The sequence below is a fragment of the Chlamydotis macqueenii genome, chromosome 1 (assembly GCF_036417535.1).
Source record: "Chlamydotis macqueenii isolate bChlMac1 chromosome 1, bChlMac1.mat, whole genome shotgun sequence".
Taxonomy (NCBI): Eukaryota; Metazoa; Chordata; class Aves; order Otidiformes; family Otididae; genus Chlamydotis; species Chlamydotis macqueenii.
The window spans coordinates 56,191,267-56,211,756 of NC_141556.1; the positions used below are offsets into that span (position 1 = coordinate 56,191,267).

Genomic DNA, 20,490 nt, shown 5'->3' on the forward strand with positions numbered 1-20,490 from the left:
CCAATTCCCTTCACTCGCTCACAGCTGCAAAAAGGCACAGCCTTTACCAGTGCATCGGGAATGAGTAGGGGCTTCAGCCAGCATGGGGCACCAGCCCGCATGGGGTGTGCTAAGCGTGTGTAGCCCCCCAGCCACATCGGGGCTGCAGTCGTCTATGGACCTCTCCTTAAAAATGTTGTCTGCATGGATGCTCCGGCTCCCAACTCGCAGGCTTAACTGGACCGGATCTTTTGCTGTACAGACTTAGGTTGCTCCATGGTGCAAGAGACACAGGGCTGCCAGACAGCCCCCAGCACTGAACCAGCTATCAGCTCGCTTGATACGTACATGAAGAGCAAGCCATGCAGGCACTGGCACACATTTTGCACAGTTTCATGCCTCCGGGGCCAGCCTTCAAAGTGCACCCTAAACAGATAAGCCGAACTCCTTTCAATACCTACTGTAGAAGGGATGGAATAACATCAGATGGGATGTGTCCAGACGTTACACAGAAGGCCTGTAAATTGCTCTGCAAACCATAGCGTACTCAGCTAAGGAGTCCTGCTTATCTCAAAGTTAGAGCTCATCACACTGCAAAAAGACAACTCTCTGTTGACACAAAAGCCAAAAGATAGAAGAAAAAAGAATCCCTTGCTAGTAAAACAAGGACTGCAAAAATTACATCATTTTCCCCTCTTTATTAAAAAAAAATAATAATTAAAGAGGCTATAATTCTGTCAGTAAAAAGACAGACATTTTTTCAGGGAGTGATAGATCAACTACTAATTACACAGTCAGCTCGAGAGCTATGATGCTTACTGTTCTTAAAAAAAATAACCTGCAACTGTCCTCCCCCACAATACAAAATATTTTTTTTTTACCTTTTTTTTTTTTTTTTAATTGCTCTGCAAGCAAAAGCTGCTGAAAGCTTCCAGAGCCTGCAAGACTGGTCCCTTGCTGCCTGGAATGTGATTATTTCACACCCCTGAACACTCAGATTTCTCTCCAAACTGTGTACTAAGAGAAAACGTCAGAGTTTCTTAATAGTTTTGGAGACATGATATGAAAAGACATAAGCAGGTTTTCACACTGTGATAAGAAAGCCAGAGGGACTTGCCAAGCTCAGATGACTGAAGACGAGTGACAGGCCCTCACTTTGGAAAATCAGGAATCTGAACACAGGCTCTGAGCTCTGTATTTCATTGCTTGGGGGAAAAAAAAAAAAACAACAACAACAAAAAAACCAGTTTAAAAAGGGGGTCTGCATTTTGGTCCTGCGAGCCTGCTGGTGTTGCGTTTATTTTATTTTTTAATAAAGCTAAAGATTTACATGGTAGGGAATTAGCTTTTAGGGAGGCAAAAAATCAGAGGCAATAATTGAGAACTACACAAAACACATGCAGGGTACCTCTGCCTCCTTGTTTTGATTCTTCTCTAGTGTGATTTAGTTCATTTTGATGACTGCTTGCATTTCAATATGTTGTACATCTACAGATAGTTTTACTAAGAGAAAGCAAATAAAATAATTAGTATCATTAAGGAAGAGAAAGTGAGTGTGTGTTGGGGGGAGGGCTGTGCTTCTGACATTTCTGCCTTTGGTTAAGATGCTATTTAGCCTGCTGCTCACTAGTTTCCATCGTTAACTGATTGCTGCTTGAAACACCTAATTGCTGTATTTACTACAGTTTTCTTTAACTTGCCATAATTTCATAGAAATTTTCATTTGGCATTGAAGATTAGCTAACTAGGGTTTTCTGAGCATTCTGCTGTTTACACTGCTGCTAATAAGTATTTAATGGTCTGAGATTTTAAAGTCATAACTGTGCAAATTCTGGCCAGGTCCCTGAAGGACCATAGTTAATTAAAAGCAAAAAGAAAGCAGAAGATTGGCAATATGCTTCCCTGTCTTGCGAGATTAAGGCCAACTAATGTGTTTTAGGCTAAGCGCCATCCTCCCAGTGTGGAAGGGCATCACGCGGAGCCAATTTTGTTTCCTGGGAACGGATGGGCATTTGAGTCTGGGGGGCTGGTACTTCTCATCCTTCAGAGAGCTGCCAGCCCCCTTCTCTGGGCTGAAAAGTAAAGGGATGAACCGGTGGCTTCCCAGTAAGGAGAGAGTTAGTGTTCAGAGGTACACACACGGATGCTGCACAGGTTTGAAAAGAGCTGGGATAGACGGACTCGGGAAGCAGCATTGCTGCAGGTTTATGGAAAAAAAGGATGCAGCATCTCAGGAATTAGAGGAAGAAGAAATTGAGGACAGTAGATAACTACCAGAGAGAGAAGGTACAAATAATAATAATCATCATTATCATCATCATGATCTCAGTTAACAGAGAGCAATACTTTCCAGGCTCCCAGTGTGGAAGTTGCACAAAGCAATCCCGAAGCAGCAGCTAGCTAAAAGGCACAGGGAGCAAGAAGAAATGTTCTGCTCTATCTAACGGGCTATCAGGCATGCCCAAGAAGGGACCTCCAGCTGTACAAAGATGCCAGAAAACCTGCTCTAAAGACTTCATAACTACTCAGAAAGGAAAGGATGCTTTGGAAAAGAAATGAAGATATCGGGACAGATATGCTGCCATACTGTAAGTGAAACAAGATTTAAAAAGCAAACTTTGAAAACCTTCCTAACTTCCAGGACAATATTTACTCATGATGATGCATTTTGAAATTAATTGGTTTTCTTATCATGATATGCTACAGGTTACAGACAATTTCGGAAGAAGAAATATTCAGCCGAACTTGCTGTTGGCCAACAGGCAAAGAAATTGATGGAGGAATCTGATAATGAACTGCTGGCTTGGGTGGCCACATAGGGCAGAAGACTTGTAGAGCACTGGGCTACCCCAAAGAAGCATAAATATTAACCAGTATTTCATTAGGAGAAGAACTAGGTTTTAGGAAACTAAGAGATAGATCAGTCAGGAGATTGTTACATGAAAGACCAAAGGGGAACGTGATGAAATTAGGAAAAAAGTTAATTCTTACAGAGTCTCCATGTCAAGAACAAAACTAATCAAGCCACTAAAAGATGCACAAAGTAGAAAAATGGTATCATATATACACTAGTGCCAAGGGCTTGAGTAATAAAGAGAACAGGAATTGTTCATTTTATGAGCATAAACAGCCTAAAAGGCATTAAGAAAGCCTGGTGGGAAGATCTGCATGAAAGGAATATTAAAATAAATGATTTTAACCTAGCTAGGGAGGCTCAAGTGGACAGAAAAGGAGGAGTAGTAGCACGCTATCAAAAATAGCATTTTCTAGTACGGAATCAGTGACAATCTGGAAATTAATACTTAGGGATTACTTTTCTGCCGTATAAAGCAGAGATTTCCTTGTGCCTAGAGAAACGGGCTAACAGGAGCCTCATGAAAGTCAACTGAAAAATGCAAGGTCCTGCACCTGTGCTGAACTGACCCGCTTCCTAAGGACTGATATGGAGTGGTTTTGCTGAAAAGGACCTGTGGGTCCTGCAGGACAGCAGGTGGCACATGGTCCATGCGAGGAGGGTTGATGGCACACCAAACTGCACCAACAGGAGTGCAGCCTATACGAGGGAAGGTATTATCCCTGTTACTTTGTACTTGGTAGACCACATCTAGAATTGTACATTCAGTTTTGAGCCCCCCCAATACAAGAAAGATGGTGATAAACTGGAGCAAGTTCAGTGGAGAGTCACCAAAATGCTTAGGGGCTGGAGCACCTTCCCTGTGAGGAGAGACTGAGGGATGTGGGCTCCTTTAACCTGAAGAGGAGATTATTTCAGAGACCTAACAGTAGTTTCTTGGTACCCACAAGGAGGTTAGTAAGGCGATGGAGCCAGGCTCTTCACAGTAGTGCACAGCATGAGAACGAGACACAGTGAACATAAATCCAAGCAGGGAAGGGAGGTTCAGATGTGTTACAGAGATAAATAAACAGTGGGACTGAAGCCCAGAGGTATAGTCCCTGTCTCTGATGATTTTCAAGACTTGGCTAGACAACTCTGAACAACCTAACTTGAGTTTGTTGTTGACCCTCCTTTGAACTAGACAATTGGACTGAGGACCTCACAAGGTCCTTTGCAACATGATTATCCTATAATCCTATGAATGTGATTATGTATGTCCAGCCCACACTAGAAAACAGCTGACTAGCTCTCTTGGTATTGGTCTGTAATTCATAGGAGAAAAACCTTCCCCTTATCCATCCGCAAGAGTTGAATTTGGGCAACGTGTGTTGGGGACACCTAAACCTCCTTGCAATTTCCCAGGATTTACAGTGATGTGCCTTACAATGCAAAAAAAAAAAAAATTGCATTTAGGGATGGAAGATACAGAGACTGTCTATTAAGTGCTTTTGGTTTTTTTGGGTTTTTTTTTGTTTTTTTTTTTACAGTCATAGAACTTAAAGCTAGGACTACTCGATTACATGCGTTATGTACAAATCAAGTAAGGTCATCAGCAGTACTAGATATACTTGGTAGACTAGAAAGGCCATATTCATGAAGTCAAAAACACACAGAAACAGCGATGCATCAAACCGGTCAGGATAAAGGCTTTAATTCATGAACTGTGGATGACAGTCAAGTGGTTTTTAGGAATATTTATCAGGCATCCAAGAAGCTTCAATAGAGACAAGAAAGCTGAATGGGCTAAAAAGATAGTACAACATAAGTGAAAGCAAAAGCAGCAACATAATCGCAAGGGAGGGAAAGCTGATACCAATGAATATAAATCAGGAGATGGAAAGTGTAGAAAATTTGCAATAGAATTGAACGAGCACAAAATGGTACAAGTTAATCACTGGAACAAGAACACAATTGTCATGAGCAGTGTAAAAAGGCAGAAAAGTTCAATTAAAAAAAAGAAGTTCTATGGGGAAGGTCAGAGGATGTATGTGCACCATAGATGATAATGAGCTAGTTTCAGCTCCAGCTGTGATCAAGCATTTTACTCTATGCTGATGAAAATAAGGTTATTCTAAGATAAGCAGGCTTGGACGTTTTATATCCAAGAGTTTTAAAATAGATGGCCAGAAAAGATCTAGACCAATACTGATGATTTTTGATTAGTCTCAGAAAACTGGGAAAGCATCCAAGGGTCAGAGAAATTCTGCTATTGTGCCAGTACTTCAGAAACACAGTGATCTCAGTAGGCTGACTGGACAGATGCTGATCACAGCACAGTAATGAAATCACCAATATGCAGCTTTGATAGATTATGGATTAGAGGTGGATAATAAAATTAACCATAATCAACATAGGTTTAAGGAAAAATAGACATCATCAAACTAATGTGCTATAATTTCTTATGAGATTGCAAGTCTGGTTCACACAAGTAATTATGTTGATATGGCTGGAATGATATGAAATCATCACGACATACATTAGCTGGAGAAAAACTGGCTAAGTAATAAACCTCATATGCAACAGTAAATAGATATTCATTCGTGAGCAGATGTACTTCTGTAATGCATAATTCTTGCCACTCTGTTCTTTATTTATTTATCACAACCTGGCAGAAAATTTAAAAAAAAAAAAAAAAAAAATCACTGATGGATTTTGCAGTTGAAGCATATTTTTGGTAGAAGAGAAAAAGAAATGAAGAGGACAAGTCAGCAATATAGAACAGTACGAACCGCTTTGGAAATGCAAATAATACATATTCCAGTGTGAACAATGTAATAGCACACATCTGGGAACAAAGTTTGCTGTTCCTCCTAATAGGAAGGGATTTTCTCTCTTCAGAAGAGACCAAGAAGGGAAAAAAATCCAGCTTGGAGCCAATGGAGAAAGCAACTGAATAAATTCATATGGAGATGCAGTGATTGATTAGATGGACTACTGCAATCCTTGGCTGTAGGAACAGGGAAATTTTAGGTGGGAATAAGGAGACTGTATTACCACTGAAGGCACTGAAGTAGCTACACAGATTACCGTGTCTTGTTCTGCTGTCCACCACTTTTGAAAGCTGTTAAAAAACACCACAAGTGCATCCTAAAATGGTAAAATATACAAAGTCATGCCATTTCTCTCATCAAAGGCGAGGTTAGGATGGGATTTGACCACAGCTTATGAGATCTATGTGGCAAGCTCTGGTGTGATAATGGAGAGAGGCAAAGATACACCGGCCTCTCCTCAGCCATTGGACTCCAAGCAGCAAGTAGTTAAAGAAAGGGTCTGGGCATATTCTGGGCACACACTTATCACAATCACCCCCCGGCCGCGTAGTGAAGCCCTCTCCCCCTCAACATACCTACGTAGCTATACAAATAAACTGCATACCAGAACACATCATGGGTATGCCACAGAAGAGAGCAGAGACAGACGTAACTCCCACCATAGATCACGAATTACAGCACTTGGCTCAAGAGAGCCAGAACAAACACACCCTCAGCAGAATTAATGCCCCCAGGGCCAGGCAGGTTGCATTAATTGACTCCTTGCATGACAACACTCAGGACAGGGTCATGCAGAGACATCTGCCTTCCCAGAGGAACAGTGGCACCATCTCCAGCTGCACGTGAACACAACTGCTTCACAGAGTAGAGCGCGTAGGAGAAATGGCTCACTTTCTTTTTGCTAGAGAACTGCCTGACTTAAAAAAGCTGATGAGCGCTAGCCCAAAAATAAGTGACTTTTCTCCTAAATTCATGCTCATAGAGACGCTGGCCTGAGTTTCCAGTATGATTTCCAGTTTCCAGTTATCTCAGCTTTCAAAACTTACTAAGTTCTCAACTTTAGAAAGCTGCCCTTTGAAGTTGCCTCAGATTGAGCACTCCGAATGCACCCATCGCTGTGGGGAAACAAACGATGACAGACAAGACCTAATCACAAATGCAGGGGAAGAGGGACTCCCACAAGGACAGCTGGTGACAGGCACAGTCTGCTTGAAATGTCTGGGAACATGCAACCTCCTGTTGCCAGCCAGCAGTTGGGAACTGGAGCATCAGCAAACCGAATTTGCAGCCCTGGTTGGTTGTGCGCACAAAAGCATTGGCATTCTTCAAACCAAATTACCTCATTTGGTTTTAGGAGCTCCAAGGGGAACAATGAAGGAGAGCGTTGACTTAGGATTGTTGTTTTGGATTTTTTTCTAATCCCTTTTGAAAAATCACGTTGAAGGTGGTGGGGGAGGGAGTGTGCAAGAGGGGAGAAAGTTCTGCTGATGTCACTCCTATCACCATGGAAACCAAACATTTTTAGTGACAATGGAGTCTTCCTCCTTGAGCTGCTGGGTTGCGTGGGGAGCAGGGGCAAGCAGGGCAGGGGCACACAAGGGAATTCAGCTAACTTAAACTATAGCATCTGGCTTTCCAAGGAAGTGAGGAGAAAACTACAAATGAATGCCTGAATACAGTTTATGTAACCAAAACACCGTCTGGGGCAATAGCAGCAAATAATTGTTATGTTCTTTGATAAAACATGCTGTCATGCAGCTAGCCAGATGGAGGTATCTCAGCTGTCCAGGAACACGCAACAGAACCGTCCCTTATCTGCACTTTGCTTTTCCATGGTACAGTTTATTCTTCTAGTCTTTCCTGCCTCGTTAGTGTTCATTTCGAAAGGGAGAAGGGAAGAGAAGGGGCTGGGAAGTATTGTCCTTATTCTTGAAATAGAGAGAAGCTGCACATCTTCTAGGCAATGAATTACTTCGCAACATCACGGACATTTTCTTAAGACCCAAATTTATTACCTCCCTTGCAGGCAAGGATAGTCCAGGGTCATGAAAAGGAGAAGGCCCTTAGAGAAAACTAACTACCTTCTGACCAGGATCTAACTCACTGGCATAGATAGATAAAACATGCAAGACCTAATACAGGATGTCTTCTCTTAGTCAGAAGGCTAAGGCAGCATCTGGACCCAGAATAAGCCGAAGCCATGATTCAGGTGTGGGACCAATCAGGATAAAGCCTGGGGCTTAAATCTGAGGTTAAATAAAAGCCTGCAGTCTGTATGTAAGGGCAATTTTGAGCATCGGATTTGATTTAGGCAGTGCAGACAATTTTAATGAATTTCAAAGAATAATGAATTAATAACCACAAGCTTTTATAACTCGAAATACATTATACAGTCATTAGTTCTATATAACTAAATGGAAAAATCTTTCTTTAGCAGAAGCCTTTTGAGATCAGATATTCTAATGAGATTACTATCATTTCAGCCTGACACCTCATGAGGACAACTGTATAGAAATCAGGAAACAAATTTATTTTAGTTTTGGACCTGAAATGAAAAATCCTCCACACTGATTATTTTATATCCAAGGAGTTGATTCTAAGTCTCCTTGGCATTGAAAAGAGTTCAGATATGAGCTTTCTTCCTAGTACTGCTATCAGATGCACAAAAGACTCTCTCTCTTGCCTCAAATTTCTGCCAGCAATAGCGACAGAGGGAAACACGTAAATGGGGTTTACTCCCTTCTCATCTAGGCAGCATGGATTTCACTTGTTTCCTGCATGGAGTAAGCATTTGAGCTCACTCTCTTTCATTTAGCATTGCTCTGTTGATTTCTTCATCTCTCCAGACAGCACCACTCACACACCATGCTTGCAGGGACACCAGGCAGAGTGAGACACGCCACCCCACACCCCTCCCCCCCTCCCCCCCACAGTTCCCAAGCCTTTTACTCCATATGCTGCTGATCCTGTGCCCACCTGGAGCAGAGCCCTCCTCGCAGCAAACCACACCACACCACACCACCCACATGAAGGACCACCATAGGCTCCAAGGTCCCTCTTTCAAATACACCTGTTCTTCCCTTTCCTCCTCAAACGCTGCTGTGGTAGGGTCTCGCTTTCCCTGCATCCAGTCACCAGCAATTTTGCCACCAGGAGCTCAAGCTAGAAGATAAAATGATCTGGCTTTTCTCACCACCATGCGCCAGATGCTTTAACTCAGCCTTTCCTGATGAACTCGCAGTCTCCATGCCAGGCCATTTTAAATCACAGCAGGCTCATCCACAAGGAGAGTCTTCCCATCTCACACACATTGCGTTAATTCAGAGAAAGCCTCAGCTTTCATCTGCCTGCCCTCCTTTCATGTACAAGCTTGGCTGAGAATCAGCCTTCAAACTTTTACAACTGAACTGAGTTTGAAAATCTCTGCTCCCTCCAGAAGAAAACAATTATACGCCCCTCCAGAGGGAATTACTTTCAAGACTCACTGTAGAAGAACTGTGTCAAAAGCAAATATAAAGACAGTGCCGCTCCGCACCGCAGGGGAAAACTCTGCAAAGTGAGCTCAAACTCACTGCTGGCGCAGTCAGTAACACACGCACTTCCAGGTGACAGCGAATGCGAGTAATCCCTTGCTGGGAGGAAGAGGAAAGTGGGGGTTTCTCTCTGAAAAGACGTTCGTTCGTTTACTGTGAGAACAACAGTATCACATATTTATTTCTAACCTTTTTTTATTTTGCTATACCACAAGGCAACCTAATTGAAAAATGGACAAATTCAAAAAAAGCACAAGCCCACTGGTGTCAGAGATGGCCATTTTGCTGTGATTCAATAGGCAAATCCTGGTGTGCTTTCCACTTCATACATGCAGAGGGGAAATCAGAGCTTCACCATAGCAACTTTGTTGTAAAAAACACTCAAATGTCAACCTGTCCCAATAGTACCATGGGTAAAGCCAGTGCAATACAAAGACAGAAAGCCCAGAGTAACAAAAATGACATTCCCACCTTCGAAACACTGCTGCTGGAAACAGAGACGCTAGCTTGGTTCTGGTAAAGGTTACATGTCTTCCACTCAGATATTTTAAAAACAAGAAAAAGTTTCTGGGCTAGTTCTTCAGCTGGTACAAATTAACACCATCTCCAGAAGTTGTGCGACATAGACAGCTGCACAACAGCTAGGGAGCTAAGCCACCTTGTTTACTGTTTCTCCCATAGACCGCCAATCCCAGCACATCTGATTCCAGCTCTGCAGATGTACTGGAGCAGCACCAGAGTGGAAACTTTCTCCTTAGCTACACCATGGCAAATCAAGAGTAGTATTATTAGTTTTGCGAAAATTCACTTTCATCTGCCATCAGTATCAGAGAGGCTTAACTCCAGTTGGTACATCTAAGGAAAAACATTTGTAGTTGCCACTAATCTTCATGTAGTCTTCAGATGGGGAGTGTTTTCCTGCTCCATGCAAAACTAACAAACACAGAACAAATAAAAGCAGAAACTGTCAACCTACCCAGCCATGACAATGAAGAAATCTAGGCGGTTCCAGGTATCTCCAAGGTAACACTTCTTGCCAAAGATCCCCAGGGCCACCATCTTTAAGACCATTTCCATGGCGAAAAAGATGAAGATGAAATCATCAAATACCTGCCAAACAGAAACCCAAGAGCACGTTTGATCAACATTCTCAGCCTTACACTTTAAAATGCAGAATGCGAGATAAATACGAGCTTCAGTACTTCTGAAAATTAGTTAGATGCAGAGCTGGAAAAGCTTCTTCCATGCAGCCCTGGCATCACAGCTCGCTGCTGCTCAAGTAAGCAAGAAGAGGCTTTCATGGTTTTTTTTTCCCCATGGGTGAAGTAATTACATAGACTCAGACTCACATGGACTTGAAAGGAGGTGTTGACTCAGCACCATCAGGTCCAAACCTGGAAGGATGGTGTTTCCCTGGCCAAGGCCTCCCAAGAGGGATTCCTCATCACCCCACTGCAAATGTCTCAGCTGAGGACATAGTGCAGCTTCACACACAGCTTGAGCAGCACATGGAGGCTTCAGATATCTGAACACTGCAGCCTCAGCAGCACTACAGATGACAACCTTTGCTGTCACCTTCTCTTTGGGGAAGCAGCAAGCACAGCTAGTGTATTCATAGGCTGGATGTACCCATGGCCCTTTTTGGCATGCCTTCTGTGCCTTCTCTCTTTGGGCATCCTGAATGCTATGTTACCTGAGGACCCAGTAGTACCCTTGCTCTTCAGAGCAGCAAATGCATCAGGAGCTGCTATTCTTTCCTGCCTGGGTGCTATAACCTTAGTTATTTCTCCCTGGCTTACCTCCAGGCTACCTGGAGGTAGACATCTACAAGGCAGATGTCTATATCAGGAGACCCCTCCTTACGCACAGGATCAGGAAGGTTAGCAACTGTTCTGTATTGCATGGTCATAAGTAGACTTCATTCATTATCTCTCTCACGTCCCATTTCCCTCCTCAAGGAAAGCTCTTGCCATTTTACAACAAGATAGCTTACTGCCAGGGGCATTATTGCTAACCTGTCTGGGAAGGTGTTGCCCACACACTGAAGGAAAACATACGTGAAAGGCTGTCCATCACAGCAAGAAGGAAGTCTGCTTACCTGCAAGATTTTACATCTGTCAGAAAGGCAGTCCATATCCTCACACGGCTGGTACATCCCCAGGGTAACGCAGTTTAGCAGAATCACCATCATACTGACGCACTCAAACCAGGTGGAAAAGAATCAAGGAAAACTTCTATAAAAGCATCATGGCTGAGATAAGCTTGCTCTAGGCTCGGGGTGACAAAATAGGAAGATTAAGGGAAACAACTGCTGATAGGCTGATTTATTACATTCTTACGTTATTCCCCTCAGTTCCTCACTACTCCACTCCTTGATTAAGCCAAAAACTCTTTTGAAAAGGGGAAAGTAGAGGTAGTACAAAGGCCTAAGGTATTTATACAAGTCAAATCACTGCCATAGTTAAACACATTCTCACTCCTCTGCCGGTTTACTGAGTCTTCTAAATACACAGAAGAGACTTTCCATTGTGGCCTATACTCAAACGTAGCAGAGATCTCTCTGATCTAGGGATCTAAAACAACATGGAGAGCCAAATCTCTGTGTGAGCCTAGTGATTACTGCCCTTCTGGGAAGGGGGTACAACACAAGGCTAGAAGTTTCCCTCTTCCCTTCTTAAAGGAACTTGGAGACAAAAAGTTGCTACATTGGAACAGGTCAATGGTCCATCCAATCTGTTATTCTGCTTCCAACAGTGACCCATGCTGGATAAAACTCTACACTATGCCTAATTAAGTTATTCAGTAACCATGGGGGGAAACTGCATTTCTGACCCCAGTTGGTGATCTATTTATACCCTGAAGCATAAGGATTGATAGCCCTTATAATTGTTTTACCAGCTACAGTGGTGTCCCTGCAGATGCTTTGCTTATTCATTTGAATCCTTTGTTGATAATCTTACTAAAATATCTGCTTCAATAATAGTTGGCAGCCGTGAGCTACATCGGCTAATTATACTTTACATTAAAAATTGTTTCCTCCTATTTATTTTTAATTTGTTGCCTTTTAATTTCATCAAGTGCCGCTTCATTTATATATTACAGAAGAGGGTAAAAATGTGTATTTGTGTGACCTTCTCTGTGCTCTTCACACCCTCTACCTGCCTACTCTTCATCATCCCTCTCCTCCTGAAGCAGTGTTAAGACCTGAAACACACTTATCCAAGAACTCGTTTGCAGTATTTTCGCTCTAAAAGTGGGCACATTTCTGTGATGTCTTCCCAGTGTTCACATTGCAGAGCAGAGCTGTAGGTCTAATAAGAATGGATCCCCAGTCTCTGGCAGAACCATCCTCCTTGGGTATTGTAACACACCTCACAGACACATCTGCTCAGTTTCCATTTTCAGGCAATTTTAAAAAAAATTTAAAATAACAGAGGCAAGAAATTATCCACTTAAAATACAACCTACTGAGTCCACCCATTTTCAGTCCTTGCAGAACTGAATCCAAAACACTGTCCTGTATCTCTGGTCACTTCTGAAAGACACTCAACAGCTATGGTTTGTTCTGAGCAACTCTTCTGTGCTCATTCTCTGACAGTGATTCATGACTAACCTGCACAATCTGATTTCAAAGATATCAATTCTTTCTCTTCTCCCCTACCTGGTTTTTGGTGAGCTACCTTCAGTTGCAAAATCAGACAAGCGCAGGGCACCAGCTCTACCGTGCCAATCATGTATGAGGTGATTTGAAGAACATGTTATCACTATCCCTCGCAAAGTTATTCCCAAGTGCTGTACAAAATAATGCACATGGAGCCCACCCTCGATGTAGGCTTCAAAACCAGAGGTCTTTTCTGAGAGGAATACACCAAAAAGGACACAAATAAAATGTTTACCCTCAGATGTCTACACAACACAGCTTCAACTTTCTGCCTTTCTCTCTCTTTTACACGTTTCTTCAATGACCTGATCCAAACCCCAGGAAAGCAATTGGAGAGGTTTCCATTAGCTCCCACAGGCTTTTCAGGTAAGACTGCAATTTTTTCTGGACTTTTCAAAACCTGGTAGGCATCATCTTTCACTTAATTACAGAAACACAAAATGGTTGATGTTGGAAGAGGCCTCTGAAGGTCATCTTGTCCAGCTCCCCTGCTCAAAGTATCAACTGCAGCAATTGTTCAGAGTTGGGTTTTTAATATCTCCAAGGATGGAGGCACCAGAACGTCACTGGGGAAGCTGCTCCAGTGTTTGATTACACCGTGAAAAAGTGTTTTCTTATGTTAAATTTGATATCCTGTGTTTCAAGCTGTGCCCATTGCCTCTTGCCCTGTCACTGGGCACCACTGCACAGAGCCTGACTGTCTCCTTCACTCCCCCCATCAGGTATTTCTACACATGAATAAAACCCCCCTGAGCCTTCTCTCATCCAGGCTGAGCAGTCCCAGCTCTCTCAGGCTCTCTATTTTGCAGCAGGTGCTTTGACAGCTATTCAAAAGGCAGTGCCAGTGAAGCCCTGACAGAAGGATTGGTGCTGAAAGACACTGAGGGGCCAGAAGAGTTTACGTGGGCTGAGCCAGCGGCTGCAAAAGTCCCCCTCCCTGGGCATAAGGCAGTCAGGAGATGTACAGACAGAGCCGGTGCTCAGAAAAGCCCTGGATTAAATTAATACATAAAAAAAAAAAAATAAAAGCAGAAGTAGTTTTAAAAGCCAGGGTTTTTTCTTCAGCAAACATCCAGAAAACATGACATGAGACACCCAGGAGGCAGGGAGTACTCTCTGACCACAGCCAAATTCAGAGTATTCAGGCAAAGGGGCTCAAAGTTAGGGATTTATTTCATACAGATCTACACTTCTGTGCACATGCTTCAGCAGCAGCATGTGGGTGGTTGGGATGCTCCCTTTGCTCCTCTCGCTCCCCTTGCAGTGCACTCCTCAGGCCATGCAGACCGTGGCAGGGTGCTTTTGGGCAGCTGGCAAGACCCCAAAGCACAAGACCTGGCCAGCAATGGTGAGTGCTCCCCAAAACATTGCAATTTGGGCCAGATGCTTGAGTCCTGATCATCTTGCTCAAAAAAAAAAAAACACCTGTGCCTGGCTGCTTTTCGCATACCAGGTCTCTGAAAGTTTGCCAGTGTTGTCCAGGCTTCCTGAGGATGCCGCTGAATCGCTGGCTGCTCCTGGGCTATTAAAGTGACATTAGGAAAAGCTCTTCTGCTGCTGCCCCACAGTTTTCCTTTCAGAGCAGGCAAGGACCCTGAAAATGCACATCCAACCTGCAGCAGAGAGGAAGAAAGTGTGAAGAGAAAACCAGAGCATCTGCTACCCTGAGTCGAGAGGGGTTGCTGCCTGCTTGGGTCGGTGGAGGGGGTAATTAGAAGTACCTGCTGCCTTCAATGTGTCACTGCTGTCAACCACAGTGACTGCCTCCCATCACCACGGCAACAGCCTGCAGCCAGGTTTATCATCTTTCTTTCGGTGATGCCTCCCCACATCCTTCACCCCCTCCTTTTCCCTGTGCCTGAGCCTGTAATTAATTTCAGCTGCTGACAAAGCCGGTCTTCACAATCTGCATCATACAGTCAGAAGTTTCATTACTAATTAACTTCTTTCGAAGTTCAAATCTCCTAATTACAAATGAACCCACACACACGCTCTCCTCCCCTGCCTCAGCCCATCCTCGTCACTGCTCTCCTTTTCCCATGGCCCCTACATTTTTTCCCAGTGAGGTCTGGGGCCTCCGCAGGTTTTCAAAACTAAAATGAGACCCAGGCATTTCTGCCCATGGTCAGCTCCTCTCTCTTGGCCACCACGAGATGCTTCAGAGAAAGGTACCAGAAAACCCGCAGCAATCCTTTATGTAATAACTTACCCTTAAAGGGAGGTTTTTCCCCTAACAGTGACAGTTAGCAGTTGATTCAAGCCCTTACAGATAAAGGGGTCATGGTGTTCACTTGAAAAAGGGAAAACAGCAAAGGAGAAAGGTTTCCTGACTCCTTTAACAATAAACTATTCTCATTATTCACATAACTGTCTCCTCCTTGTAAAAGTCCTGTTAAGCTCTTGACTTCAGCACTGTCTCGTGGCATCAGGATCCTTATCTAGGTTAATTACGTTTTGCCTAAACCATGTTTCTTTGTACTGGTTCTATAGCTGGTGCCTGCCTGTGTCAGCAACATTTTGCTCTGCTGATGCGTCCCATCCTTGTGCCTCCACACCCTGAGCAGGGCCCAGCCAGCTGCTGGCCAGAGGCAGCCAATGTGCTTCCATTGACCCTCCATCATGTTTTCCAATGGACTGGGCAAGTCTGGGATGGGGAGAGACTCAAGGGGTGACGCGCATCACCAGCACACACCAAAAAAAGAACCATCATCCAATCCCAAACCTGGGATGGAGTCAGTGCCGAAAGTCACAAGTTACAGGAGAGTTAAGGAGATCTACAGGTGTTTTTCTGGGAGCTGGACGCATTGCAGCAGTGCTTGTTAATGTGACTATGCATAATGCAAGATGATGTTAGAAATGGGCGATTAGATACAGGCAAAGATTCTGGGCTCGATTCCTGAATGACAAACAGCAGAAGCAAGGTGCGCTGTATTGGAGCTGTAAATAGGTTGTATGTGAAAAACTGGGTACCACTTAACGTTCCCGGGATCAATCTCAACCTCTACTTTTTATCACTGACAAAAATACAACAAAATGAAGCAATACTTTGGGTCCCCTCTCCTCTTTTTCCTTTCCTCCTCCACCATCAGCTGAAGAGTAAGAAGCGCACCAGGCCCAAAGAGCTCCCCAGTGGCTAGTGCTCCTAACAGCACAGAAAATACGTAAGCTTTACAAGCACGACAATCCCTCAGTCTTTCTTGTTGCTATCTCCAAACCGCTCCTAGGGCATGCCTTGTGCCAATTCAGGTCTTGAATATCTCAGGCCTGTTCAACCTGCAGGAGAAATGCCTTGGCTACAAAGCACTTAGAGCAAGGGGGAAAAGCCAGCTCTGTGGCTTGACTGGTCATGGTAGCATCTGTTCCCATGCCGAAACAGACAGAAGAGCCTGCTGCGGTAGAGCAGTTCAGTGACTGAACTGGAAACAGAGCCCTGTATCATGCATCCCAAAAGCTGGCCACCCGCACAAACAATTCCTCGTGGTTTCCCACCCCTGAGCTGGAGCCAGGCAGGCACAGATGTGGACACCTGGCAGGTGAGACAGCACGTTTGCACCATCACTCCTCTCTGCCTCCCCTTCGGGTTCTTCTCCACCTCCCTCTCATCCCACCAAGCTTCCTGCCAGCTGTGATTCCAGTTTGCGATGGTTGCATTTTCTTTCCCTCCTTTTGAAATAAGCTAAGGACAGTGCTGTCTTCCTTCACTGCTTTCCTCCCTTGCTTTGTGACCCTCCTGCAAGAAGCCAGTAGGATGCTGTAACTGCAGCAGGACAGTTAATATTTCATTTATAATGGAAGGAGTGATTTGTGTTGTGAAGGTCAGAGAAACAAGTAGCTCCAGGGAAAGAAGCACTTATTTTCTGTCCCTCATTGCTGTTGGCTTTTGCAGATGCCCTCACAGGTGAGTCTCATTCCCCAGCCCTCCCCACACACACACACTTTTTTCTTATCACCACACACTTTTTTACTTTCTCATGTTCTAATGCATAGGAGTTTCATGGTCTTTTTCTACAAAACAAGCCAACAGAAGCAACAGGGTTCTTTCTCTTCAGCCTTCATCTGCTAAACTAACCCACTAGAAGAAGTTGCATGTAACACCTGATGTTCACTCAAAGGAAAAATACATCTCAAAATGTGTTTGTGTTCAAATAGATCAAAATAATCAAAACATTTATCAGAACAAAAAGGTTTAAAAATCCTATTTTGAAAAGGCTGAAACATTTCTTCTTTGTCTTTTTTAGTGTAAAGAAATGGTTCAACATTACAGAGAAAAGGTTGTGGTTTTTTGACCTGACTTAGAACTCTCCTTCTTTGAGTTCTGAGTCAACTGGAAATTAAATGCCAATACCAAGCACTGCAATGCTGGGATTTCATGGTGTCCAAGCCATAGAGGACAAGCTGTAAAGCCTTTTTACAGGCTGTCAAGGTCAACGTGCTCTTGGTCTTCCCATGTCATGTAATCTCTTGTATGTGTTTGCTTTCATCACATCATAATTTATACACTCTTCTCACGAAAGAGGAGCACCTGAACTTTGGACAGCTGACACATGTATCGCTGAGGTCTTCAAGTCTTTCACAATATTGATACCAAGGAAAGGACTGCAGTACTGCCAAACGCAGCAGGACTGTTACATTGATTTGAGAGGCACTAGGGAAGACTTACAAAACCTGTGATGGTGTTACTGGGGCACAGCACAAGAAACTACAGAAGAAGGCGGGAGTAGAGAGATTTTAAATGCTTGGCAATACTTCAATGTTTCTGCCTTTCGGAAGGGATTTTACATAGAGAACAGTTCACTAGAAAAGAAAAAGACTCAGTTGCATCTGTATTAAATCAGATAAACATCAACAAAATAAAGCACCATAGGTCAGCCTCTCTTATCAGTCTAACTTTACATGATTGCTCAGAAAGCAGGTCCTGTAACCAGGCCACACAGGCACAGGCTTTTGGCTGTGTAGCTCAAATTCAGATTTAGCTTAGAGACTAATGAGAACTAAGTCACTTGTATCTCATACACCACACCGCATCCACCTGCAGAGTCAGGGAATATTGAAGATGGCTTTTGGAAAGTTGTGTTTTGTTTTGTTAATTACAGAAACAAAATTAAGCAAATCTCTCATTTCTTAAAACTCTTTCTATTCCATAATGATTTATTCAGACCTGCTAATTGCATCCATTAAACTCACAAGTCCAGTGAAACCAAAACAAATAGAAAGAAATTTAACCTCTGGCAAGAAAAACGTACAACGGAGATTAAGAGGCTAAGAAGGAATCTGAAGAGCAAATAGACAGAGGTATTAATGCAATGAGACAAGTCTTCAGATATTCTAGAAACAGGAACACAATAAGAGAGCTCTGGCCTATTGTAAGGCCACAAGAGGGCACAGAGGGCCCCTAATCAAATGGGAGGCTGCAGGGAGAAAGCAGGGCTTCTTTATGATGCTCTTCATCACAGCAACCACAGGAGAGCCTGCCGGTCCTAAAGCTAGTGCAAGTTATGCCAAGAATTCTGGCTGGCTGTCATACCACCTGGATGGATATTCATTGATCTTCTGAAGCAACCTGGTGGTCTCTTCAGAAGAGGTGTGCAGATCCCACCGCTAATTATTCAAATATCTCACAAATACCATGCGTCTTCATCTAGGCTGCTACACAGCCCTACTACTAATGACTATCTCCTGCCTTCAGCAGCTGGGCCCCAGCGCTTCTCTACTGATAATGATCCTCCTTCAAATTGCATCTAGCTTTCAGGTTGCAACAGAGCATCTGTTTAACAGTGTGTAACATTCCTACAAAGCTGTTTACCACAGGAAGCATGAAAAAAATATATATTAGTATCCTGAAAAATAACTACCTGAGAATGGTTTGGTTATTTTTTATTTTTTTTTTAGGTCAGAGGAAAGTAATTACCCAAATTTAAACTTGAGTAGGGTATGAGAGGTAATGGCTGTTCCTGGGGAAAGAACTTTTTATTATCCTCAGATGGCTGGGACTGCGGCTGCATGTCTTAGTTGCCATCAAAACAATCCTCCACCATGCTGCGGGATCAGTTCAAGGCTGACTTGAGGAATCGCACCTCCAGCTGACTCCCAAATGGTGCCTCCTGCAGCATTCTGGCTCTGCCTTGGAGTTAGCCATCCAAAACCTGACCTGGCTTCACATTAGGAGCTTCAGCAAGGTCTCAGCATGAGATGATAGGACTGCAGCTCAGAACATTATTATGCTATGTGACAGTTGAAGGAATTTTGCTCCAAGATCTCCTGGTCAAAGCAGCAGGTTCAGCAACTGCTTCCTGCTGCAGATGGAGCTGTACGGGTAGCAGACACCAGGGAAGGAACACCAGAGGAAACTCCCTGAATCACTAAACTGGGATTCAAACTGTAAAGCTCTTACTGCTTATTGAGATTTCGCTTTGCAGAGGTAATTCCCTATGCACATAAGTGGCAACATAGGGATCTCACAAGAGTTAGTCTTTATTTTTGCACTAGACTGGACCTCCACTGTAGAGAAGACTTGAATCTGTGATCAGGGCAGGCCAAGGCAAGCAGAACTTTGCAGCTCAGGAGTGATTTGAATTAGCAATGTGCTCCAGAGTCACAAAATCTGAATGGGACAGCTGAATGCTCTAATACAGGCCCCCCATCATGCATGGCCCCAGGAAGTGAGAAGACCATAAAGGCAGGTGGAGTCACCATTCTCAAACCAGAGCCTGACCCACGGTGGGGTTGTTTTTTGTTGGCTTTTTATCTGGTTGAATCTGGATGCAGTCAAGCTTATTTGGTGGAAGGTTCCTTCCAAAGTGTAAAAACATGAAGCGCTTTGCAAGAAAAATAAAAATCTCTCCAACTCCTCCTTCTTTGCTTCTCTGCTTCATTGCTCTGTCTTCCAGAAACACCATCCAAAGTTGCCTAAATTTTCCCCAGCACTTTTCAAACTAATGCAACAGTCTTGCCATGTTTGGCAGTACATAGGTCCCTTCTCTGGCCTTCACATAATGATAGGTTTGAACAAGGTCCTTATCTTGGGTGGATGCACTAGACATACCCTCAAGATAAACATAGCACTACAATAGCAGTGTTTATGGGACTAAACTTTGAGAAAGGCAGAAGGAAAGAACTAGTGATGATAGATTTGGGAGGGCAGGGAAAGCAAGAGAAGTAAAAAAAAAAAAAAATTAAGGTATTGTTTTTTCCCCTTGCTACTGCTCCTAATGGTTTTAATTTTATTTTTTTCTTCTGCTTTTGTCTCTTCCTCTTTTGCTTTCTAGAGCCCTCCTTCTCCCACCCTAATGGAAGTAATGCTTATATGTTTGGAATGAAACAGCATAAAGAGGGGAAATAATATTTTTTCAGAAATCAGGAACAAAGGGCTAGGTTTTGGAAGACATGCAGACCCTTAAGGATGCACAAGAACATTTTGTGGGACTTTTTATAGCATACAGATTCTTGCCTCCTATTGATTTTGGTGAGACCAACTTCTGCCCCTCAAGCCTACCAGATAAGCTCTCTGGTAGCTCATAAAAGAAAACAGGTGGAAGGAAGGTGCACATAAGGGAGAAAAGTTGGCTGCAAAGTGTCAAGCAGAGTCTAAAGCAAAGGGCAGTGTGGTTGATTCCTTCCCTGTAATGTGGGGTTTGTCCTCTTATTGTGGGT

General features: G+C 43.5%; 1 protein-coding gene across 2 annotated transcripts in view; it reads right to left on the minus strand.

Annotated features, from left to right (window-relative positions):
- CACNA1I (calcium voltage-gated channel subunit alpha1 I) overlaps window positions 1–20,490 on the minus strand; it is a 170,643-nt gene that overhangs the window by 77,663 nt on the left and 72,490 nt on the right. The window contains exons 4-5 of one of the 2 annotated variants that reach the window (XM_086740121.1): window positions 11,278–11,389; window positions 10,156–10,289 (exon numbers count right to left, since the gene is read on the minus strand). In XM_086740121.1, coding sequence (XP_086596247.1) covers window positions 10,156–10,289; window positions 11,278–11,389 — 246 coding nt within the window. Of the gene's footprint in view, window positions 1–10,155; window positions 10,290–11,277; window positions 11,390–20,490 lie in introns of those variants that run through there. The other variant, XM_086740123.1, reaches the window with a different exon arrangement.